The sequence below is a fragment of the Microtus oregoni genome, unplaced genomic scaffold, assembly GCF_018167655.1.
Source record: "Microtus oregoni isolate MIOR12 unplaced genomic scaffold, Mior012 000022F_ref0000154, whole genome shotgun sequence".
NCBI lineage: Eukaryota > Metazoa > Chordata > Mammalia > Rodentia > Cricetidae > Microtus > Microtus oregoni.
In genome coordinates this window covers 35,342,477-35,368,668 of record NW_024543081.1, presented here as the reverse complement: position 1 = coordinate 35,368,668, position 26,192 = coordinate 35,342,477, and the positions used below count along the sequence as shown (strand labels likewise).

At 42.5% G+C, this 26,192-nt stretch overlaps 1 protein-coding gene across 2 annotated transcripts in view; it reads right to left on the bottom strand.

Annotated features, from left to right (window-relative positions):
• Enpp2 (ectonucleotide pyrophosphatase/phosphodiesterase 2) overlaps window positions 1-26,192 on the bottom strand; it is a 78,550-nt gene that overhangs the window by 17,603 nt on the left and 34,755 nt on the right. The window contains exons 10-19 of one of the 2 annotated variants that reach the window (XM_041672358.1): window positions 25,821-25,886; window positions 24,956-25,028; window positions 18,264-18,372; window positions 12,501-12,626; window positions 9,037-9,068; window positions 8,193-8,320; window positions 6,352-6,439; window positions 6,131-6,218; window positions 4,861-5,045; window positions 2,882-2,933 (exon numbers count right to left, since the gene is read on the bottom strand). In XM_041672358.1, coding sequence (XP_041528292.1) covers window positions 2,882-2,933; window positions 4,861-5,045; window positions 6,131-6,218; window positions 6,352-6,439; window positions 8,193-8,320; window positions 9,037-9,068; window positions 12,501-12,626; window positions 18,264-18,372; window positions 24,956-25,028; window positions 25,821-25,886 — 947 coding nt within the window. The remainder of the gene's footprint in view (window positions 1-2,881; window positions 2,934-4,860; window positions 5,046-6,130; window positions 6,219-6,351; window positions 6,440-8,192; window positions 8,321-9,036; window positions 9,069-12,500; window positions 12,627-18,263; window positions 18,373-24,955; window positions 25,029-25,820; window positions 25,887-26,192) is intronic. The other variant, XM_041672359.1, reaches the window with a different exon arrangement.

Sequence of the window (26,192 nt, the reverse complement as noted above, 5' to 3'; positions counted from 1 at the left end):
ACGGAGATGCTGCAGTCTTATACATGACTTATTCCATAAAATATCAGCCATCTGCATCTCTACTTTAAACCAATAAGCAGAACCAGGACTATGTTACATTTGTACATAGAATATTAGATTTATAAACTGCTTTATAAGGCTCAATACATCTCTGAAGTCAGAAAGTCAAAGTAGTTACTCTGAATACAATGCATATGCAGGCATAAGCGTGCATACACGCTCACACATACATACACACACTTGCATGCACACACATACACACATGTGATTTGTATGCATAAGGTTCTGCTGTAGCAGACACTGGATATTTTGAATGGGAGCCTGGATGTGTGATACATGAGACAGACTCGAAGATGCCCCCTTAGTGCTGTAGAGAAACAAAGAAGACAGAGCTAATAGGGTGATGGAGATGGAACTCAAGGGACATAGAAGAGGGACCACAGAGATTTACACAAAGTACAGAATCTAGCCAAAGAAGTGGTTTTCACAGGGTAGACAGCTGGTTTTATTTTGGGTCTCACATATCCTTAAAGGTTGTTTCCCGTAGGCCATCAACAGACCAAAGGTGTATATGCTACTGCCATGAATTGAGCCTGAAATGTCCCCACAGGCTGGCATTTGAATACTTTCCCCAGCACGTGGTGCTGTATTGGGAGGATAAGGAATCTGAAAGGGGTGCCTCTGGCTGGCAGAAGTATATTACTAGGAACAGGCCTTTGAAGGTGATAGCCAGGACCCTGGTTCAATGCCTCGCTCAGCGCTTCCTGTCTGCCACATGCTCCAACCACTACCATGGACCGAGCTATTCCGTTATGTCTTTTCCTTCACAGTAGACTGAAACCATGAGCCGAAATAACTCTTTCCTGCCTCAAATTGGAGCTGACAGGAATCTTCCACAGTGACGCAAAGGTCACTAACTGATCCCGCTGTTGTGATTTTCCCCTAGGAGTTTCTGCCGTTCTTTGGAAACCAAGAGCTAAAAACTGTCGGTGGTGCCATTCTTTAAGACAAACCAGAGTCCACCCAGATAAGAGCCCAACAATACTGAATGAGGACATATGGCTTGCCCCCACAAAACTTGCCCCCACAGACTTCACACAGGTCCCTGTTAGGTCGTCTGCAAATATGGTATGATTATGCAGCTTGGTGTTCTTGTGGGACTCCTAACAGTGAGAATAGGGGTGTCTCTGATTCTTTTGCCTTTTCTTGGGACCTTTGTCCTCCTTCTAGGTTGCCTCTTCCAGACTTGATGAGAGGGTTTGGGCCTAGTCTTATTGCATCTTGTTAGGCCCTGTTTGGTTGATAACACTGGGAGTCCTGTTCTTTTCTCAAGGGAAATGGAGGGGCGGTGAATCTGGGAAGAAAGGTGGGGGAGGGACTGAGAGGAGTGCAGGAAGGGGAGGCTGTGGTTGCCATGTGCTGCATGATAGATAGATAGATAGATAGATAGATAGATAGATAGACAACACTTATCACTGACACATGTAAGACACTTAGGATCAACTCTGTGCAAAGCTGCACAGAAGTAACCTCACCGACTACAGCTCCTTCTAGCCCTGGCAGCCCCAAGTTCACCAGCCCCAAGGCCTCTTACATGCTTGTAGGAAGTGCTGGATTAAGGGAGTGATTGTGTCACGTGAACACAATGTCATCTCAGCAACAGACTAGAGGCAGACATTGTCAGTCAGGTGGAAATGGTTTAGGACCAAGAATAGGTGGAGTTTCCATCAGCGCAAGGACGAGAGTCCATAGAAAGCCATCGGAAGGAACCAACCAGCAGGCTTTTGTAAAGAGCATCTTGGCGCTGCTTCTTCGGTAATTAACCATTTGGAAATCATGATACTCCCTACCCCATCCCCCTGGCAACTTGCACTTTGTTGTTGCTGTCATTCCTTTATCATGGCACTGCAGTACTAAAATTTAGGCGCCAAACTCTCGAGTCATTTGTAGAGTTTGTGGGAGATAAGCAAAGCCTCCACCAGCAAAGTCCTGCCTGTGTTATCCAATTACACGCCAGAAAGCCTGTGTGTTTGCTGATCAAAGGACAAAGGGGGAGGGTGGGGATGCAGAAAAGGAAGATGAAGATGTTTTATAGAAAGAAAGTAAGGCAAGTAAATAAAACCTGCTGCTGCCTTCCTCGACCTCTGCTTATTCAGAAGGGAAACCATATGCAATAGATAAACAAGACCACATGGAAATTGATGGCTGGAGGGACGGCTCTGAGAGAATCTATGTGCATTGTTAGCACTCAATGTAGGGCTACCGTGCTGTTCTGCTTCCTCAACCCAGCCCCCTTTTGTCTCAGAAAAGCATCCCATCTGCTGCAAGAAACCTTCAGAGAAGCTCCTACTCTAGCTTCTAATTTCCCAGTACTTCAAAGTCAAGAGGAAGAGCTAGATATGGTGGCTTACGCCTTTACTCCCCACACTTGGGAGGCAGAGGCAGGCAGATCTTTGTAAATTGGAGGCCAGCCTGGTCTACATAGTTAGCTCCAGGACAGCCTGAGCCACATAGTAAGACCCTGTCTCAAAACAAACAAACAAAATAAATCCAAAGGAAGGATTTGCCCGATAGATTGTCTTATTGTTCCTAATTATTTTCTGTCCTAACCTGCAGCCGTGCAACTTGCGGGACAGCACCCCAGTGGGATGAACAGACTCAACACCATCGGCATCACGAGTCTCCCTTGCACTGGTGAGCTGTGGGTAGAAGTGACACCACTTGATAAAAGCAGAAGGGCTGATGTCTAGGGCACAGTTCTGTGAGCTGTGGCGAGCATGGTCCTCTGGAAAGAGCAGCGAGCCGTCTCTCCAGCTCCAGTCTTCCATTTGTAAAAACTAGACGTTAAACTTATTTTGTTGGTGTTTGAAGCCGCCCTTACCTTCTGTAGACCCTTTGGTGTGGAGCCGTTTATTGAGCTCTTCCAGTTTGTTCTTCCCATGTGAAAATCAGAAAAGGAGAAAAGAAGGCACGTCAGAGGGGTTCTTTCTTTCTCCCTTCCCCTTCTTCCAATTCAGCGCCTTGCTCAACTCCGTGTCTGTCACTGTGGTCAAATCCTCCTGGACAGCTGCTGCTTTAACTCCCGTTTGCATCCCGAGCTTGCCCCCCTGTGTCTGTGAGCACCTTTGTTAACCTCCCCGTGGCTTAGTTTCTTTCCCTTCATGCTGTGTGCAATCATGGTAGCTTCCCAGGCAGTAACTGAAGCACATACATGTTAAGCAGGCACAGTAGTGCCTTGGGTCTCAGATTCCTTCCTGTCTGCACTAAAATAATCCACCAAACCAATATATAAAATGGCTTTTGTCAAATCCAAACAGTAATGACTCCGCACTTCTGGAGAATGACGGAACCACCCTGAAAGATGGCTGCTCAACATTGCACCTGACATGGATCCCCGAGACCCTCGAGCACTCACCATAAAACCCCATTTACAATGATGTCCTCTGAGTAACTGTAAACCTGATATTTGAACATTACCAAATGCTCTTAGAGAGGAAACTTGACAAAAACAGTGTGATCTATTTATATATCAAATGTAACTAATTAACATGAAAAGTAAGTGAGCTAAAGGTTCAGATGCAAATACACATGAATGTAGCCCAGAAATAATGATGCATCAGTCAATCGCAGGCTTCAGAGCCTACAACAGCAGCCACATAAAAATTTCCAATGTGCACAACTATACCATAGGTTATTTTGAGATGTGTTAAGATACTTCGCGTACTATTTAAGAGCTATATATAAGCAAAGTAAAAGTACAGAGTTGAGTATGAGAATTAAACATGACTTTCAGGGTCCCAATTAATGCTGCATTGGAGAAGCCTTGATAGAAAGAAACAAAAGAAAGAGAGAGAGAGAGAGAGAGAGAGAGAGAGAGGGAGGGAGGGAGGAAGGAAGGAAGGAAGGAAGGACAGAATCCTCAAAATGTCTATTTGTGATCCTCTTGGTAAGTTGGTTCCTATTGATTATATTAATTTTGGCAGCCTCACACCTCCAGCTTCTGAGCCTTGCCTCCCCTTCACTCCTTAGCCTCTCAAATTCTTATCAAGAGCAAAGGCAGGAAGGAGATAAATGTGGGGATGGGAAGGAAGGGCTAATTGAATTTATCTTATTCTAGAGCCTACAAAACTGTGGCTCCTATCCTGAGAGGGGACCTATGGTAAGGGAAAAAGATTGCACAATAGGAGAATTACTATCCATTTTTCTGAAGCTAATAAAAAACCTCATAATTAAATCTATAATTAGACAGCTTATAAAAGTGGAATAACATCCTTGCTTTATGCAAGCATCTTCTCAACTCTTCAACCCTGTGGAAGCATTGGTTCATTTCTGCTGATAGAAGCACTGGTGGGGATGCACTCCCCGCTGCTCCTTGCATGGGCAGCACAGTTGGCTGGGGTGGGGGGAGAGGGAAGGCGGCTCTGAGAGTGAGTGTGGGAAATCTGGCCCAGCCCCCTTCCCATATGGTGGCGTGATCCTGGGAGAGATACCATGCTATCCCTTAGTCACCTGTGGCAGGTGGAAGGGCTGGACCACAGGTCATTAGAGCAGAGCAAGAGAGATGTCCTTGTCCCTCGCCAGCGCTAGCTGCAGCATTCCGAGAGTGGACCTGCACCTCACCTGGGCAACCTCCAGACCTGTGTTGTCTGAGATGGTAGCCAGGAGCCATATTCAGCTTTTAATAGTAGTTAAATTTAAAAGAATGAAATTAAAGCTTTCATCCCTCCATCGTAACCAGTCACTGGCTCCATTCTGGACAGCAGGGGCAGTAGCCAATGATATTATCACAGAAAGCTCCCCTAGACAATGCTTTATATACCAAAAAATATCTCCATGGTAAAGCACAAAGATCATTTCTACCTTTGGCTCTACCTTATCATCACAGTTGCAGCCCAGGTCAAAATCAGACTGGAGGTACATGATTCCTGGGTAATTGGGTCTAGTAACTTCCTCTGGGATGGTTGGCCTAAAGGTATTTGTCCGCAGTAAGTGATTCAAACTTCCGTGGGTCCCATTATTGGGAGCCGGCTTCAATCCTAGGAGATCTGAAGAAAAGAAAGGAAGAGATACAGGTGGTTCTTATTTGTTCTCGGATGAACTATGGTAAGAGCCAAAACCTTTCGCCTTCCAGGAGTCTATAAATATTGAACACAAACCACAACTGGACTAAGTTAGCACATCTGTCACTCCTAACACACCTTCTGAACCTTTCTGACCTCACAATGCCTTGTTAACACTTCTTGAAATAGCTCTGTTCATTGCTAGAGCACGAATACAGACATTCCCCAAAACCCTGCATGGAGAAGTAGTTTACTCAGCCATTGCCCATATGTATGACAATATTGGTACCATCACCCTCCTGTGCACTTCTCTGGACTTTTTAGACCCAAATTTTGAAATAAGACATAATCAATAAATGCCCACAGCCTACCCTCTAACGCACTCCACAAAAGTGTGAGGACATGAATAGCTTTTGACCATGTGCCTTGACGGGCTACCAAGGGATAAACGGGCTGATTTCACAGCAAGTGAATGGTTGCCAAGTGGGCATACAGTGACTTGCCTAAGCCGAGAGGCGGGACAGTGGCGAGCAAGCAGCCAACCTAGGGAAAGAACCCAGGAGACCCGACTTTCAGTCTCCCCCTCTAACCACCAGACTGGCACTCCCTTACTAAATAGGAAAAGCTGTCCTCATTCAGCAACGAGAAGCTCAAAGAAAAAAAATAATTAGGAGCACATAAATAGCTGGCTGGGATGCAAGCTGGCCAAGCTTTCACTGGGCTGCAATGTGAGAGCGGGAGGTGGGGACGCTCTGCCGGCATGGAACTCTTGCTTCATTGGGTCTCTGACCAACGGTGTCGAACTGTAATGTTATGTTGGATCAGCCAACGGCTGCCAACAGCAACACTATGAAAACTCCCCATTAGTCAACTGTTGAAGGGACACAAAGAAGCCTTAGAAGGGGGTGACATTCTGTCCTTTGAACTAATGGACAAGTTACAATTTTTTTTTTTTTTTTTAGTGAGAGGTGGTTGTAGAAAATAGACTCCTCATTTTTTTTTTTTCTAGTAGTAAGGAAATTCACTGGCCAAAGATTGATTCATCGAGTTTGATTGAACAAGTGACTTACCACACATAACATTGTAAAGCTCGATGTTTTCAAATGGAGGCACTTTCATCCTGTACTTAAAAGTTGGGCCATAACCTACAAAAACAGTCTTCCAAAAGAAAAGAAGAGAAACATAGTTAACCATCCCTGCTATCATGAGCACGGTCTCTTCTACTGTCTGAATAAGCCCTGTGATCCCCTCCCACAGAGAACTCAGTTTCAATTCAGTCTTGGGGTCATACCTGCATGCTGTTGACCTTGTTATCAAAGCCATGGTCACCCTGGAAAAAACATTTTCCTGATGGCTTCTTATAAACATCCAAAGGTTTCCTACATTGAAAAAATTTTATGATCAGTTGGGATTCTGCCCCAAATCATGCTGATAGAAAGCAAATTTGAGGTACATAGGATCCCTGAAAAGGCCTGTCTGAAGCCCAATTGTCTCTGACTTAATTGCGCATTCCAATAGCAATGACAGCTACTTCTGTTCATTCCTCTGGTGTTATTGCCTTGCATATCACCCCAGGTTAAATGGGAAATTTTGAAAGGTCCACATACTCTCATTGTCTCCTTCTTGGACTGAAGAGCTCTCCCTGATATGTGTTCACCAGGCTCAGACCCAAAACACAGAAGGCATCTTTAAACGTGTAATGTTGAATCAATTTGTGGCGTATGCAAACTTACCCAGCAGGATAGTAACACCAGAGTTCATGAAGTGGCCAATTTAACACTAACCAAGGCATAGCTAACAAAAGTATGGCCTCACCTAGAACATGTATTCAGAAGTAATGAAAATATTGCCTGAAAGATATTACAATCGCTTAAATTCACATTTTGTGACACAAAGACACCTTTTACAGAACTGTTTTGTGAACTGTTCTACCACCCAAAATTTTAATGCTTAATAATTCAAGTATTGCCTAACTACAGGCAGGGTACATATCAGTGAAGACTAATGCTTGGGAAAACAAAGAAATCTAATGAATAGGTTTCCACCCAAGAGTAACTTGGATTTAGAATAGTGATACGTGTGTGTAATAACTCAACAACGCAAGAGTGAATTTCAGAAGAGTTAGCACCTGCCTTGCTTGCTCAACTAGTGTCATCTTTCACTTAATTTCTGCTCCAAGACACAGGTTTTTCATATATACTAGACAACTGCATCGTTTTTTCTTTCCCTAGGTGCCACGACAGAGGACATAGTCAGCCAAGATATTTTGGCCACATCTCTATAACGTTTTTACTTGGAATCCCGTCTGTTTTACATGGTTTCAATGATTTCTGAGTTTCATATCTGTCTTTGCATAATCCCACATGTTTAACTATTTGGTCTTTTACAGTTATAGTAGATTAAATGTCCAAGTGTTTCATGTGGAGACAAAGCTCCTAGAAGACCAACGTTTTTCATTATCATCCCATGTTTAGCCATTAACTATTATAAACTACTGCCCAGCTCAAGTATCCAGCATAGTTAGTCAATTAGTACTATAAGCATATTCGTAGGCTTGTCTTAAGGTCAGAGTTAAAGCATAAAATGCATGAGAATACTCTACTTCTAGGTCTTCCTAAAAATGACTAAATCTGCGGTCATTGACTCTTTAGAAGTGGCAGAAGTCCCGGCTCTGCATCAGTTCCCAAAGCAAAGGGTGGTTGGTTCTCATGATCTGAGAGAGCCTTCTGGAGTTCAGAAGAAGGCAGACATCAGTTGTGTTTTAAGCAATGTAAAACATGTCCACAGCAACAGAGGTTTCAAGTCTAACATTTCCAGGGACTTTCTACAAACACAGCTATAGGCAATCAAGTCAACCAAGACCACATCAGCAAGGCCTTAGTTGTATTTCAAGTTGTTCAAACAGAAAAAAAAATCTAGACTGTTTCCATAAAACTTTGGCACAGAAATTTATGAGAAAAGACCCAGCAACTTGAGATGTATTATTTCTCGTCTTATAGATTATTTACTGTACAAAAATTTCCAAATGAGATTATTTCCAATCAAGATTTTTGTTAATAAAGACCAAGAACCAAAGGGTTTCCAGATGACAGGAAAGTGCTCAAAAAGACAGACACAGGCTCCACATTTTACCTTGCAATGTGCCATCTACGATCCACCAACAGATGGATATCCTCGATTCTCCTGTTGTTGGCATAGTGCAAACGTTTGGGAAGGTGCTGTTTCATGTAAGGCTTAAAGTGCTGATCTGGTTTTTTACACTGAAATACAAGTGAATATTGGTGTTACAGAGGGATGTTTTCTACCAAAAAAAAAAAAAATGCTTAGCTAGTCTGTGTCCTGAGAGTTGAAGGCAGTGTTAGTCCAACAAGAAGACAGTTAGTGAATCAATGGAATTTGCTATCCCCTATTAAATAATTTATGCTACAAGCAAATAGGTTCCAAGGGAGGTAGACAGTTATAGAAAGAGATCAGAGGTTATCAGAGAACCTGGGGTATTTTTGAGAAAAATTCCTGACTCTTGAGCCCAAAACTGTGGGTGGTTCCAAACTCAAGGCTTTTCCCACTTGCCTCAAGTCAAGGAGAGGGAGAAGGAGTGGGAAGAGAGCAGAAGAGGCATACAGGCCTATCTGATGGGGTGTTCAAGCGCTTTGAAGTCTCTACCTGCGGGATGGAGGGGGCATATAAGATGAGGACAGATCTGTTTCAGAGTGAGTGAAGAGCTGATTAATTATGAGCAAATACTTCTGAGCTTAATAGGAAGAACAAAGCCTCAGTTTGTGTCATCACCAAGACCATTGGGGAGTCTACAGTTGACCACGGGCCAGAAGTTTTGAAAGCTTAGGGGAAACAAATACACAGGACCGCAGGTCAGTGAGGAAATTGTTCCTAACCACCCACAGGGAAGGCAAACATGGGAAGGTGAGCCTGTCGCAGCTGCTCCAAGGGCAGAGGCCTAGCGGTTTGCAACACTTACCGTAAGATTAGCAATAATGGCTTTAGGGTCATCTGTGCAAAGAAAGGGAGAAAGGTATCAAAACGTAATTATGAAGAGAGGTGATTTTTACAGCAAGAGACTTAACGCTTCCACCCCATTCAGTGTCGTTTTGAACGAATGCATAATTGAGTGCAGATGTTTAATACTTCAGCGACAGGGCGGGCAACAAGTGGCACGCATCCTGCAGCAATCTGCCCTGCAAGATGCAGGGCTCTTCACCTGGAAGGGAAGTCGGTCCTCCTCCCGCAGCACAGGAGGACCGCCAGGTAACCTGCTTCAACCTTTCCCGGCCGAGTCCTGTGCAGCACCCACTTGAGTTTGTGTGCAATTACATGTCAGGAACTGAGCTGGTCGTTTTCAGGGGTCTTTTATTATCGTCATTTCCTGTTTCTCTGCAAGGTTTTGGAACAAGCAGCCCTTTGCTGCAAGATGAGTTTCCTAAGGCAGCAAGCGAGCTGTTTCTGTGGTGACATCAGAGGTCTAATTACATAGGTGAGCACTCCTTTCCAGCTGCAGGCTCAAGTGTGTACTGCCTTTCTTTTCTTTTTTTTTTTTTTCACAACCAGGAGACAAAGACTATTTCAGCCTACACTCAAACTAGCTTAAAGTACAACTATGTAAATGATGGGTGTGCGTGTGTGCCGGGTCTTATTGTCGGTGTGCCCCTCGGTACAGACTGTGCGGAAAAAGAGATTGTAGGCCGCTTGGGTTTTGTTTTGTTTTTTTAAAAGAAGAGGTTTGCCTCAATCTGTCATTATAGAATCAGAAGAGGAAAAGCAGTACTCAGGAGAGATCCGGCTTTCCCAGGGCAGGCCTCCCAGGGGCAGAAACATCAGCGGAGCTAGGCTTGTGCATATCCTTCGCTGCTGTAATCCCCAGGGCTTGGTGCTTAGTAAGCACTCAATAAACAATCAAACAATTGTTCATATTTGAGGAAAATGAGGGTTCCCTCAAAGTATACACATGCACACGCTAAATACTGTCTTCAGAAACTTAGTCCTAAAGCTCTGAAACCCAAAGGGAAAAGCGTTGATTCCATTCTACTTAGGTTTTAAGAGCTGCAATCACAGTAATAATAACCGAGTCCATGCTGTGCACCTATTTCTCTCTGAGAGCTTTGGGGCCTTTCTGTCTGATCGTTCGTAAGGATGCCAGGATACAGGGGCTATCAGAGGTCTCACTCAGCCAAGTGGTTTTAGATGGTGTAGGATCTTGCACAACGGAGCACAGCACAAGGTCCCAGTGAGCCAGCCAGGCCCCGCACTTCTGCACTCATTGGCCTTGTGAATCACAGTCTTTCCAGAAACTAAACAGAATAAACCCTTGTCCTTTGATAGGTGAGAGCCGTGTTCTCAACTCTCCTAATGTTGCAACCCTTTAATGCAGTTCCTCATGTTGATGCAACTCATAAACTTATTTTTGTTGCTTCTTCATAACTGTAATTTTACTACTGTTATGAATCACAATGTATTTTTGGAGATCGAGGTTTGCAAAGAGGGTTGTGACCCACAGGTCGAGAACTGCTGGTTTAAATAATTAACAACATGGAACAATCTCATCCTTAGGCACATCCCAGAAAATTCTTAGGAAATACCAGTCCTTCCACTTTTACTGATCATCACTTCATCCTACCCAGACCATTTTGAATGAGAATTAAGGATCAGCAAGTGGGGTTGGCCAGATGGTTCAGCCAGTAAAATACTTGCCACCATGCCTGACAACCTGAGCTTCATTCCCAAGACCAAAATGTTAGAGGGAAAAACTAATTCCCACAAATTTTCTGTCCTCTGATCTCCACACAGAAGCAATGGCAAATGGCATTGTTGTATATCTATACATACATACTTGTAAACACAATAAATAGATACAATTGAAGTTTTTAAAAGAATCAGCAAATCCAGGTTCTAACCCTAGCTCTCTCTGCCATTTACTGCCACCTCTGAGCCAGTTCCTTCAACCCTCTGCCGTTGACTTCTACTCCCCATAAATAGAATGGCAATATATATCACACAAGGATACTGGAGGGACTTAATAAAATTGTGTTCGTATTCATCTGAGACAATGATAAAGCCAACACCACATCTTTGTATTCAACACAGAGCTTTGACTACAGATTAAACTCAACGAAATTACATTTACACACTCTCTCTTTCAATCATCCCATAACCCTTAGTCTATGCCTGAGGAAGCTGAGCCACAGTGCTGAAGAGGCTTGTCCATTGTCTCAATGAGAACCTGGAAGAGCTGCAAAGCGAACAGCAGCATAAGGCCACCCTTGTATTCTTCGTTGCCCACCTCACTGTCTCTCCCCAAATGAATGGAGAGCACAAATATTTCATTATTGGTATTGTAATTCCAAAGGTCCCCAACAAGCTCATCTATGCAGTCTCCCCGTTACATTTACAGATGTTAGAAATGCTTTTTGAAATAAAGAAATGAACCTTCAAACCCAAGGGCTTAAATAAAGAGGTAAAGGCTCGTATCCAGTCCAAGGGAGCAAAGGTGCTGGGGCTACAAAGGACAGAAAAGGACATGGAAAAAAAGTAAGAAACACCAATATTTTGTTGATTTCACAACATTCTGGAATACATCCCATTTGTGTTGACTTAGGAACATAGCTTAGGAAAAATTTAAGTTTCCAAAGCTTTGGGCTTGATGTCAGTGGTTTATTATTCTGAACGTTCTATTTTAACGTAGCATGTCTAAAGTAAAACTATATATATTTAGAAACGTAGAATATAGGCTCATATGAAAATGCCCTATGTGACATAATGCCATGCACCATTAACATATACAATGAAAAAAAAAGGTTTTTAAGAATTTAAAAGAGGATCCACATGGTTTTCAAAATCTAGATGGCAGTGAGACAGACTGAAAGTTTGTGTTAGTGGCATATCACACCCTCAACATGCAAAACAGGTTCAAACAAAGACTCATACTTCTTCTAGGTTTTTTGAATTTCCAATTTTTCAGAATAGTTAACACTCTAAGAATGTAGTATGTTTCCTCTCATGCGCACTTTGAGAAAAGGAAAGAGCCTGGAGGTACTAGAGAACTTGAAAGTACGCATGTTCATTCTGTCAACTGTGAAACTCTATCTTCACCAGAGGGACCAGTCTATCCTTGATGCCAGAAAACTCACCCCTATAAATAGATATTTATATTGTAAACATGCTTCAAATTAAGTGCAATTTTTTTATGATAAAAATAAGAGCAAATGTTTGGTCATTGTTGCTCTGTGCCCAGAACCACTCTTGGTTCCTGTCTAGTTAACCAATTACACATTGGTTAATGTTCGCAAGAGTCTTCATAGATTACAAGTCTTTATCATCAGATGAGAAAAACTGAAGCCCAACTAGAATTTCTCTAGCTTCAGAGAACATGCCTTTACCTTTTCTGTTGATTATTAGTTGAACTACTTAATATTTGAAGAACCAACTTACATTTAGGATTATTGCTAAATTTGGATCGAATTCTTCCTAGCGTTCCAGGAACTAAAGTAATATCATCCACGTTAGTCAGATAGTTGCTCAAGAACTCGGTTCTGTCACAGGTCACGTCTTCCATTCCTACAGGGACAGAAAAGCACACATACACACAGTGCTGTCAAACAGTATTAAAGTTGAAATCCTAAAACACCCAGACAGACACTGGAGGTGACATTTGAACACTGCTCTAATTAGATCATAGCAACTTAATAAGAGGGAACTTCACCTTGGCGATTGTTTTGAAATGACATTTTAAAGATGTATCTTTATAATCTTCCTCCAAATATTTTCATCCAACCATACCATCTCACATACAGGTTGGAAATATGTCACCTCAATTATTATTTTGAGTTATTGAGCAAGAACAGAAAGACAAAAAAGTCATGTTTGAGGGCCAGGGAGATGACTCAGTGGGTGAGCGTGCTTGTCCCCGAGCCTGACTACCTGAGTTTGACCCTTGAAGCCTATTATGGCACAGGGAAATGACAGACTACCACAAATTACATTCTGACCTCCTCATGAGTGCTACTCTCTCTCTCTCTCATCTCATAGGCACACAATAAATAAATACATAAATAAATATAAGAGTGCTTGAAAAACACAAGCTATTGACATTCATTATAAACAATATTCATTCCTTGGGGAGAGGGAACAGAAGAAGAGGAGGGAGGGGAAGCTGTGGTTGGTATATAAAATAAAATTTAGTTAAAAAAATAAATAAATAAAAATAAAAAAATCTTAAAAAGAAAACTATTTATTCTTTAAAAATAGGTCCTATTGAGCTTGTGAAAGCCTAGGATCTCTACCCAATGGAGGGGGCAGAAGGGAGACTGGAAGGTGAGCACAGTGCTCAGGCAGGTCACGGGGTAGGTGGAGTTTTCAGCATGTGTTTATGGCCTCTGTCTTAGTAAGGTTGGTCTTAGATCACAAGGATGGGCAGAATGAACAGTAAAGTCTATGTTCCCACCTAAAAATGGAGGCCAATAGCTGTGGCAGAGAAAGGTGTGACTGTGAATCTGAGGTCCCTGTATGAACAGAGGGACACAGATAAGGTGTGGAAGGCAGTAAGGTGGTCCTCAGGTCACCGGAGGTCATTCCACATCTGTAAAGTTCTTTATAATGACATTTAAGCTGTTCTTCTCAGTATACAATGAGCAATTTTTATATCAGAAAGTATTTATTTATAACTTTCCAGCAATACTAAACAGGAAAGATGTTAAACATTTCTAGAAATCAAAACATGGGAAACTACTAATGCCAATAAGTTGTTTATCACTCATCATAAAAAACAAACAAAAACAAACAAACAAACCAAAAGTAGACCCTATTGCTTCAGGATTAGGGAGAGAGTGGCATAAACGACTGGAATTATAAGCGCTTTTCCTTCTCCTTTACAAAATGTCATTTCTAGGGCTGGGAAGACGGCTCTGTGCTTAAAAGTGCATGGCATTCTTGCAGGGGACTTGAGGTCAATTCTTAGACTGCTTGTCAAGGAGATTACAAGTGCCTGTTAACTCCAGCCCTACGGGGATCTGACACCTCTGGTCTCTGCCTGCACAGAAACATAAGCTCTCTCTCACACACACACACACACACACACACACACACATATGCGTGCACACACAAGCGCACACGCATGCACACACACACAAGCACACACGCATACGTACACACATATTTAAATTATGCCACTTCCTGTTCTTCTTCTGTCTAGTATATCTCCATTCTTAAGGATAGAGCCGCAGCTCCTCACCCTATCTTCACTGTTGGCCTTGGGTGTGGCTGACAATAATGGCAGCGAGAAACGAGGGACAGAAAAACAAAGTCAGTTCAAACGGCCACCCAAAATGAAAAACAGAATACAAACAGGTTGTAGACAACATAATTAGAACCGGATGTTAGCATCTGCCGCACAGAAAAGGTCGAGTGAGGGATTTTTTTTTTTTTTAACCAACCAATATTCTTTCCCACCCTCAAATTTGTTTTCTGCCTTCTAGGGAGATTTTCAACATCTTGAAAACTAATTTAAATCTTTAGATTATAAACTCTAGCCACTCTAGAGAGCTAAATTTCATAGAAATCTTTATTAACATTTTTTAGAATTCCCATGTTGACCCAGAACAGCGGAAGTTTCACTCTCTGAAGTTCTAGTCATTTGGTTCGCAACAACCCAAAACATATCAATGGGAGATTCCAAAAACCAATGACTTGCAAACTTGAAACTGCTATTCTAAATTGCATAATGAAACTAATTGCTACCCTGTTCCATTCTGCTCAAGACATAAGTCATACTTTTAGCCAGTGTGTCTGCACAGTAGTTAAGAGAGATCACATTCATATAACTTTTTACAGCATGCTCTCCTAACTGATGTATTTTATCACTAGTGATTGTTGCTAATTTCTTAAATTGTATCTTATAATTACAAGTGTATCAGAAAAGGCAGACAGGTGTATCAGAAGAGTGCCAATTGCCATGGCAGACATGTACTAGGAGTCATAGAACAGATTTCTCCTGGGTTCAGGAGAGACCACTGAACCGCCTTCCACAATCTAGTACAGGAATAGCCTCTAAGATGGAAAGTAAGTGATTCTATAGAGTGTCTTAAGGGTTTAAAGTAATGTAATCCAGAGTGGTTCAGATCTGGTAAAATTCCAGTTAGCATTTCTGGTGATCCTGGCTCTGTCTCTTCTTCTCTGTCTAGATTTTTTTCACTGCTGTTGGGCAGACATCATGGACGGCTCTGCAGCACACATGGGGAGGTCAGAGCACAGCTCGATGGACCCAGTCCTCTTTGCACCCTTTCCCAGGTCCCATGGACTAACTCAAGTCACCTGGCACACACTTTTCCTCACTGAACAATCTCACTGACTCTCTTTTAGTTTTTAATATCAACTAGCACAAAAAAGTAAAACATATTTTAATATAACACAATCACATTGCATTTTTTAAAAAGTCTTTTCTATTTTTTTTTTCCAGGACAGGGTTTCTTTGTGTAGTTTTAGCTGTCCTGGAACTCTGTCTGTAGACCAGGCTGACCTCAAGCTCAAAGAGATCCTCCTGCCTCTGCCTCCTGAGTGCTGGGATTAAAGGCCTGCACTGCCACCACCCAGCATGTGTTTTCTTTTAACACTGAAACTTTCAACATGAAAACATTAAAATGATGAACAGCTGTGAGTTCTAGTAAACCGTTACTCCAGAAAGGGGAAAATCTCCACACACAGATGAACAGAAGATGGAAAGAATCTTCTATTCCTCCAGTACATCTTCTGTAGTTCCAACTCTGAGCAATCTCCTAGGTTGCAGAGAGCATCAGGCAAATGTGCCCAGGATATCTCTAGAATCTACCTCCTTCCCTTCCCTCCAGACTGATGTCCCCTGTGTGGAATGTGGAGTCCATGTTTTCACTCTGCAGATGAGGGAACTGAGATTCGCAGAGGCAGACTGTGTAAGAGTCATGGTGCAACCTGAGCTCCACAGAAATCCATTCCGTCAAAGCCCAGGGCCTGCCTGAAATGCTAGGCAAGATGCCTTCCAAAAAAGAGGTACCCTGGCTTCCCAGAACCAATGGGTCCATTCGTTCTGGCCATCTTTACATTGAGAGAGGGTTCTACTGTGCGTGTGACCTTTATGGTGCTCCGACATGTGACTCACTAGGACCATCTGCTCTTAGATGTCTGCCTCCAGCTTGTGAGTAAATGCTCCCCACACTTCTGGGCAACTTAAATTGAATTTAGTGTGTCACAAGCTCCCAATTTCCACCCTGTCTGCAGCTTTCCACTAAGCCAGACTCGTAGAGAATGATCTTACAGAGGGTGTCATTTAATCCACTCAGGAAAGCAAGTTAGCGCCCGCAAACCCCCACCCCTTGCCCAGTTTCTCAGATCTTCTAGAACGCTCTGGATATAAAATTTCAAGGACCAAAATATGACTCAGGAGACTCACTAACTAGTAATAACAGAACTGTGAAGAAGTCAATCACTTTGGAACTTTTTTTTAAATGCTCTACTAGACCTACTAGATGGAACAGTCCCAAATTCCAGGTGGTTATTATAGTTCACAGTTTGATAGTTTCAGAACATAGGTGGCACCCTCTAGAACTGAGTCTGCATGTCTATGAAAAGTACTGATCTCTGAAAATCAAGTTAGTAGTAGTGAATATGCAGCTAGCTAGATTGCATAGTATTGGAAGGTGCTATGTAGGCTGCTGAGATAAAGAGTCAAACAGTCTTGCTCAGCTGTGAACCCAATGAATGGCAATGATCAGTGTGGCAAGATGCCGCTTGGGTGTAATCGTGGCATAAATGTGATGTGGGTAACCAATCACTCTCTGCTTGGGTTTCAGACCCACTCTATAAGAGGAAGCACACGTCTGGTAGTGTAAATGTGGCCAAGAATACATGGCTGATGAACTTACAAGTCCCTACTTAGTAGGGGGTAGGCCTACTATTATTATTCAGCTAAGAGGACATAGTATCCAACTACCCTCTAGAGTTGTGTTTCTATAGCCATAGGATAATGCAGCTTTCAGATCTCATCAGTGTGTTTTCTTTGTGCAATGGACAACAGTTAAGGCAGAAACTCACAACTTGTCAAAACGCAAGAAAGTATCTGTGGTGTGCTCAGCCATAAACGGAACATCTATATCATGTCTCTTTCTCCGAGGCTCAGCGACCATTGCAGGGTGAAAAGAGCATGAAAGCTAGAGACTGGAGCTGGGGCAAGAGAGAAACAGTGTCTTCTAGACATAACAGGACCACACTGCACTGATGAACTCACAGCACATGCAATGGCCTGGACAAGATGAAGACAGTCAACACCTAAGATGGAATGGAGAAGGAATCATGAGCCTCCATTCTAACTGAAGAACTATTGACAGTGGATGAGTCCTAGGGGAGGGAAAGTTGGTTTTCTTTAAGGATGTGTGCCCTGGTAAGTCTACCACGTTCCAACAGATGGCCCCAGAGTCATAAATATATGGGTAGCTTAAACTGCACTTTAGTGGCTTATTTAAAAAAAATAGGATATAAGGATGAGAGGAGTTGAGGAAGATTGAGTTGGATCTGGAAGGAGTTAGGCAGATGGTTGAGTGTGTGTGTGTGTGTGTGTGTGTGTGTGTGTGTGTAAAGAAAGAAGGGAGGGAGAGCAGGCCACTTCCTACACTACTTCTTTCTCTTAATGGTGTTCTATCTTGAGGCTTTGAACTCCCCCTGAGAACGCCAGGAAACCATTTGACTTCACAGAGGCAAGAGACTATCACCTGCTATGCAGAAGTCCTGGAGGAAGTCATTAACATCATGTATCAGATGTCTGCAACATTGCAACAGGAGACAGAGTTTTGCAGAAAGGCCTCTCCTACAAAGAACATGAGAATGCAGAAATATCTGGGTCTCTCTAACTGTTGTATCATGACCTAACTTCTTTCCCTATCCTGAAGTTATTAAAAAGAAAGAAATTAAGAACAGAACCTTGGATTCTGAGAGCAACGATTCCTTTTCTTGGCACCCTAGGAAATTTCTATTATATTTTGTTTGTTTGTTTGAGACAGGGTTACTCTGTGTAGCCCTGGCTGTCCTAGAATTCATTCTGTAGACCAGGGTGGTCTCAAACCACAGAGATCCACCTACCTCTGCCTCCAGAGTGTTGGGATTAAAGGGCTGTGCTACCACCACCCTGCAAAACTTCTATCTTAATAACAAAGAATAGAAATGAAGCCTTACCATGGTCTCCAACAAAGATAACATTCACACACCGATGTAGTTTGAGCTGTTTCAGTCCATCCATTAACTGCCCCACGGTTTTGTCAATCTCCCTCAGGGGATTTGTCATCTGTAAAAAGCAAGTTAGTCCTCACAAACTTATTTAAGTATTTTTTACCTTTCGATTTCCATAGATCTTCTACCCTTAGAACATTCTGGAAAGAAAACTTCCGGCCCAGAGGCAGAGTTTTGTCTAGGGAATATTTCCCCACTATTTTCCACACCCTTTTTTAATGGAAGAAAAAAAAACTCTCCTGATCCCATCCCTTTGGAAAGATTTTGATGTGAAAATATCACAAATTGCTGAGGCAAATCCTTTTTGAGGCGCAAAATGGCTTTTCTAAAATGTAAACGCAGTCTTCAAGTCCAACAGTTTTCAGAGTGAATGGGAAAAGAAAGAAAGAAAGAAAGAAAGAAAGAGAAAGAAGGAGGGAGGGAGGGAGGGAGGGAGGGAGGAAGGAAGGAAAGGAGGAAAGGAGGAAAGGACTGAACAGACAGTCAGACAGAGAGTGGGAACCCTTGTTCCCTGTGTAAAATCACCCAACTTTGAACTATGTTGAGAGAGAGAGAAAAAGAGAGGCTGAGGGATTCACAAAGCACTGAATTTAGAGATTAAAACCATCACCTTTTCCTGGGAAATGAATTAGGACATCATTAATAAAATAGGATTCATCCCTTGTTCCAAAGACCCTAAATGACGACCTTAGAGAGCAACCAATTGCCTGCAAATGAAGCTGTCCTAAGGGCAGGTTACTGCTTCTCAACCTCCTCTTTACAAATAGATTAAATAAGAATCAACAAGAATCCTAACAAACAAAAATGAACCACAGAATGTGTTTTGTTTAAACTAATGAAATACAAACTCCCGATCCTTCTCCGAGGAACCTTTCCAAAGCCCAAGAAACTTAATCCACCATCTCCCACTGTATCTTCAACAGGAGTACTGAGCACCCACGCGTACGTCGGATCGTCTCCCTAGACTCATCTGACGATGAAATGGAAAGATTTTTATGAAACCTCATAGTTTAGGTGACTTTTACAACTTAGATAACAAACACACACATACATCCAAGATAACCAAGATGAAAACAAGAGACTTGAGCATCAATTCCAATCAAATACATTATGGCCTCTGCCATTTGAATCTTCTCTGGTGATTTGAGACTTTTCCTTGTATCGTTTCATTCATGAAACGAGACGGCAGCCTTTTCTCTTCATGACAGGAGTCAGCATTCCGAATCACAACTCAGAGCTGCAGAATGAGATGTGCCACAAAACCTGAAGGGACTAACAGATGTGAGTCTAAGCTGTATTTGTCTAAGAAACACACACTGTCCTCCAAGATCCGTGTCTAGACATGGAAACACAAAATGCATAACACATGTCTCTCCTTGGCTCGGAGCTATTTTCCCTTATTCCATGGGACAAGTCAGGTAAAATCCAGAACCTACTTCTTAGCAATCAGGTTCATAAAGAAGAATATGCCTCAGAGGAATTTGAAGGTTTTAGGGAAACCTTCAAATGAATAAGCAGAAGGTTCTTTTGAATGTAACTGTTAAAAGTAAATCTCGTTACTATCACTCTGAAAAACACATGACGCCCTGTCTGCCCATCATTTTCTCTTTCCTGCTGTCTCAACTATTCTCCTGGCCACAAAGACCTCTGCTGGTCTCAGAAAGTAGACACCACTCACGTAAGTCAGCATTCTGTCGACTTCTAATCTACATTCTTGTAGAAAAAGAAAACCACACCCCACTACCTTCTGAGAATCTTCTCAAGAGGCAGCACCACAAGCCACAGTGAGGGTTTTTTTTTCAAGCAGAAACAACAGCCCTCCAAGCTGTTCCTCCAGCTTAAATGGCAACATCCATGTGGAGTCAACTAACTTTCAAGAGGATAAAAGACTCTTTTATTTTTTTCCTGTTGTAAGGAGAGTTCAAGATGTCTTCACATCACCGTTAACCCCTGGTGGACCAGATGGCCCGGGACTCAAAGCCAAGGACCGCAGCAGTTTTCCGAAACCTTACCCAGACTGTTTTCAAACCAAGGGTACCAAAGGCAGACCTGCCCGCCACAGAGGTTTGGAACAGCAGATCAACTTACTTTGTCCTGACGAGCTTCGGCTGTATAATGATCCGTCCTATGCAATTTCCTTCTTCTTTTCTTTGGAGGAGAAACTGGTCTTTCCTGTCTCCTCTTAGGGGCAACTTTCCTCTTAGGTCTCTTAGCCGGAGTAAGAGGTGAGCCATAACTACACTCCTGTGCTGGCGGATAGAGATGTCTGCACTCAGAAGTCGTCTGTCCCCCTGGGCCAGGTGGTAAAGCTCACACTTTCCCATCTGGGGTCAGCAGAGTCTGAGATAGAAACGCTAAGTTCTCCTTACGGGAGAACGCATTGGGATGGGATGGAATTCAAGGCCCTCTATAGAGAGATGCCTCTGAACTGGGTCTCAGTGTGGTCCCAGCTTCATTGCTGACCACAGGATATGATTTCAGAGGATCTAGTCATGTAGGTGCTTTGGGCTGAAAAGCCCGTGTTTGGATACATCTGCAAGTGACATTAGGCAAGCCGGATGACTCCTGGGCTGTAAACAGACTGTCCCTTGGTTACAGAAAGCTCTCTGTACATAAAATACTAGCTTGTAACCAGAGTCAAAGTCACTTGGTCACCTCAAGATGACAATGAGGTTCGTGTAGGTGGTTCCAATTCAGTGACTGATGGACGTCTATCTGGTCACACTACCAAATATATCAGAGGGCCCTCAGCTTGCATGTTCAACCAAGGACAAAATGAAACAGAAATAATAAACAGTCCTCATGGGTCCTGAATGAACTTGTACACATCAGGACTTTCAGCAGGAAAGAGGAGCACAGGACTGCGTGTTTAGAAATCCTCTTTGAAAATTCAAACTAGGAAAAGTGACTGAGATTTCTTCATCACGGTAGAGAGATGAAGAAAGGCTCCACTCAGAGTCTTGCTACGGGAAGCTGGCTCCCTGTCTGAGGCAACAGTGATTCCCTATTGTCTGGAAATCCAGAGAGCGGTAACATCTAACCACCAACTGAAGGAAGAGGCCCCGGTGCTGGAGAAAACCAGCCCCTGATTTGCTGATGGTGCAAGGTGAATCAAAGCAGCAGGCCCTGACGTCTACCTAGCTACCTTCTCTCTGGGCAGGACTGTTCCAAGAGCCATTGGGGATGCAGGCAGGGGCAGAAAGACAGCGTTAGTGTCACCAAGGGGAACAACTGCCATGCGGTTGCTCCATTCCCAGGGCAAGCGAGCGGCTGCAAGAGTACCTCTCTTCTGTCTTACCCTCTCTCTCCGGCAGAGCAGTCGAAAGTCACAGCTCCGTAGACTTTGGTTTGCTTTGCTTTGCTTTTAATGCTTCTAGTTTAGGCAAATCTCCATGAGAAGAGCAGGAAAAGGAAGAGGTTTTTTTTTTTTTTCCATGTCATGGTCACTGAGAACATTCCGCCAGCGCTCAAATCTACCCATCAAACTCTAGGCCATTTGCAAAAGACTCCAACATTCCAAAGACGCCCAGAGAGAACCCTTCCAATTGCAGCAGGTTAGAGGAGCAGAAGGAACGGAGTTTAAGCCAACTGAGTTTTCATCCAGTCATTACAAAGGCATGTTTCTCTTTCTTCAAATGTTAGAGGTAGACGAAAGCTAAGTTTTTTTCACTGACCAGCCATACTTCAGCCTGAATTTAGAAGTTTTAGCCTGAGGTTATTCAAAGGATGGGGGAGGAGGGGTGCGATCGTCCCTGCTTTTCAGAAGGATTCTTTCCCATCTGAAGGTAGGGACCAGCCAGCCAAAGCTCTGCCTCTAGGCCCAGAAGAGCAGCCGAACAAGAGGTCACAGAGGAAGCAGAGGTCAAAGAGAAAAAAGATTGTGCCAATAATCAAAAGCAAGCATATTTTTGAACATTCACCATTACACTAGGAAACCAGGAGCAGCACGCCATTTCTCGAAACTGTTAGCCCCGTGTTTGGCCGTCTCAGTTAACAGCTTTTGAGACTCACCCCGAAAAACAAGTGCAAGTGTTTTCTTATTATTTATAAAATGGTATGCATTTTTTAAAAAATAACCTTTCCCCTAGTGTATAGTGCTCTCATGCATACTTAAGATCTATGAGGACACATGACTGTGTATATGTACATATATATATATACATATATATACATTTAAATGTACATTTATATGTTTATGATAAACATGTATATAAGCCATTCACACTTATGACTCAAGAAAGGTTTGACTGGCTTGCTTTGGTTTTATTTTAAAAGCACAAAACCATTTTGTCTTGATTTCAGTAGAAGTAACTAGAACCATATGAAAAATAGTAGAGCTGGGTGTGGTGGTGGCTCACACCTTTCAGCCCAGCACTTGGAAGGTAGAGGCAGGCAGATCTCTGTGAGTTCGAGGTCACCCTGGTCTACAAAGTGAGTTTCGGGACAGTCAGGGCTGTTACACAGAGAACCCCTGTCTCAAAACAAAACAAAAGATAGTTAAAAATCTGAAAATGTCCTTTTCTTTATGAGAAAAATGTGAGCAGGCTGTCATATATTCTAAGATATGCAATTAATAATGTTTACCCAACAGATAGGGAGAAAACGCCAGTTGCAAGCAGTATTAATACTGAAAAGAACACAATGAGAATACCTACAACTCTTAGTGCAAAAATACTATGGGGAGAAAAGGCTTGTATGTTTATAAGCAATTATGGACATAGAAACCATCATTATACCAAATTAAAGCATTCTACATTTTGCTTCACTTAGCCATTGCTCAGCACTTCAGAACAACTGGGTTGTTTCTTACTCAAAATATACCTGCTTTCACAAGGTAGCTGTAATGAAACCACACACCTCACCAACCCAGAGATGTCCCTGGGAAAGAACACTTCCTGCTAAGCCATATGATTTAAGGTATCAAATGTGTGATAATTCATGTGTATTGTTAAGAGCCAGCTCTTGCCACATAGATGATGCTTCCTGTAATTTGAACATAGTTATTGATAGGTGGCTTCACTCATCCCCTCTTCTGTGGGAGGGAAGCTTAGGTGGTTCTGTGGGAAGAAGGTCTGGGAATCTAACACAAATCCTTCATTTGCCAAGGAACTGAAACAGCCCCAAACATCTTTAAGCACTGGTCTCAACTTTCAGAAGAGTGGCCATATCAATATCAATTCCTGTTTTTTTTTTCTTTTGAAGGATATTATCCAGACAAAGTTGACTTTTTAATAGAGCACATGGAACTAGTTAAGTGTTTAGTGGGGTGGATTTTTTTTTCATTTTAATAAAATCTGGTTCCGTTAGTTCATTTTAGATTAACTTAAAAAAAAAAATCTTCCCAAAGATAAAACAGCCATCCTTACTTTTTGTGTCTCATGTGTGCAGATCTTTATCTTGTTTTATCATTTGTGTTTCATAATAATGCAATAATGCTGGAACATCAAAAGGATAAAAGAGCCCAGGATTTAAAAGACTTCCGTGATTCAAAACCAACTATGAATGGGTTCACATAGTTACTAGTTTCTAGTGCTTAAAAAAAAAATGACCAAACACTGAATTGATGTTAAAGCATTCAAAATCCTATGGCTTCTTCATATTCCCTGCCTTTGTTTAGACATAGAGCAATTTGTTTAAAGCTGCTTAAATCAAGACACGTTTGTCGCATCTCTGACACATCCGTGTGCTGAACAGGGTGAATTTGGTTAGAGCCGCTGTGTCATCACGGGCTTCCAGGTACACAGCATCCACCAACAAAGGCTTTTTAAAATAATTTCCTCAGCTCAAATCAAGCTTCCCGTTGTTGTGGTAACCTCTGTGACCCATGAGGAAAAAAATAGAAAAAATCTAAAATATTTTAAGATTCTGACTTGTAGACTTTGATCATGTTTCAAGTGATCTATCCTGAAATGTTAGGAAGAATTCCATCGCAGATGAATGAAAAACAGTAATAGACAACCATTTCCTGCACGTGACGTCACAGTGATCTGTACCTTACAAAGAGATTGTCTTCTACTGGGATGGCAAATGTGACCAAGGTGCCACCAGCTCCACTAGTCACAGGCCTCCAATGGAGCATCTCTCTCATTTAAGAACTCAGTTTACCTTCGGGAGTGCATATGGTTCCACACTACGAACACATATGTCCAAATACTCCACAAAATGTTTCTCTGCTATGCCGCATGTAAGGTTAATCACACATGCTCAGGCTAAAATAACTTCCCCTCAAAGAACTGTGTAAGCATTTTAAAGCTGTTAAACTCCAGTTGTGATGTCTTGCATCCCAGAGGTTTCATAGATCCCTCTGTCCTATCCCACGGGTGGCCAAATCCTTCACGTGGTTCCACTAATACCTTCACGGTTGAAAGTCCCCCCCATTCCCCATAATACCACGTTTAGGATATGTTTTTATACCAAGCAATCTGAAAGGAAGTTCCTGTAAGAGAAACAAGTATATTTAAGCTTTCATTGTTTTAATTTGTTTTGTTTTTAAGTTTCTGGTCCTGAAATGATTTGATATTATTTATGTCTTGTAAGTTTGAAAACTCCCAGACTTTGCACAAATCCTGAAGTAAGGTTTTGGAAATTCGGTGGCCTAGGAAGATGGGTTCTCCTCAGGCAGATGATAAACTACTAACCTCAGGGCCAAAAGGGCCATATTTGTGTCCAGAGAAATCGGGCTGCTCAGAATAGAAGGCATAAACTGAAGGCCTGTGGGAAAATCAGAACCAGAGTCAAAGCCAGGCTACATAGAGCAACCTACAGCACACACATTAAAAATAAATAAATAAATAAATAAATAAACCTTCAAGGGCACAGGAAGGTCAAGGGCACAGGAAGGCAGTGGGACGGAAATAAAGGAGGCAAAACATGAGAGCGCATGATAACACATATGCAAATGCCATGATGAAGCCCATCACTCTGAATGCTGGTCTAAAAAATTAATTTAAAAGCAAAATCCTTCAAGTTTGGCTAGCCTCCCGCCCACTATTAGTATCACCATGGAAAATCTTACCTTCATTACTTCCTCACCCACGACCCTACCCCCACACACACACACTGCTCCCCACTGGGGGAACTGCAGGTTCCGCTTCAAAGGGTTAAAAGGCACAATGAAAAAAAAAAAGATTGAGCATCACTGGGGGACTCTGATCCTTCGATAGCAGAATACGGTGATCATCGCCACAGGCCACACAATCTGCAGACTGAGAGAACTGACTGTGTTCAGGGGATACTCAGTCTTCATGCCTTTCAATCCTCGAGCTGCTGCTGCTGCTGGATTCCTTTATCAAAGCCTCAGGTCCACTGAAGCCACCAAGATTAACAGCTGGAGTCAGCCGTTTATTGAAAATGGCCCCCAGAAACTCAAAACTTCTTAAAACATAAAGCTTAATAACCACAAGACTTTTATTAACATCAGTCCCTGGCTGTCCATTCTAGTGTTGAGCCCAAGATGGAAATTTAACCAAAGAAAGAAAAGGACAGACGAGAACAGACAGATACCTCTCATTGTCTGGCAGTGAAAGCCATTGCAGGATGGTTAAGATTCTCCGCTCATGAGGGATGGTCCTGTAAGGGCGTAAAAATAAAGCAAATCCTTAGGTTGCAGTTCCACAAACCCAAGCCCCAAAAGTGGTTGCTCTTAACGCCCAGGCCAGTGCCCTCTCTCTTCCCCGCCATCTGTTTCCACTTCATTGCAACGAAGGGCCCTCTTTGGAATTAGTGTTTAAACTCTCATTTAAACCCCTAACCTCGTTTATTGCTCAACCCCTTCTATGAATGACTGGACTGGAAACTCTGATTCATGACCAAAGCGAAGGACCTATCTTGCTGATCAGAAACTGTGCTACAAGCTAAAAGGACCATGGCTTTAAA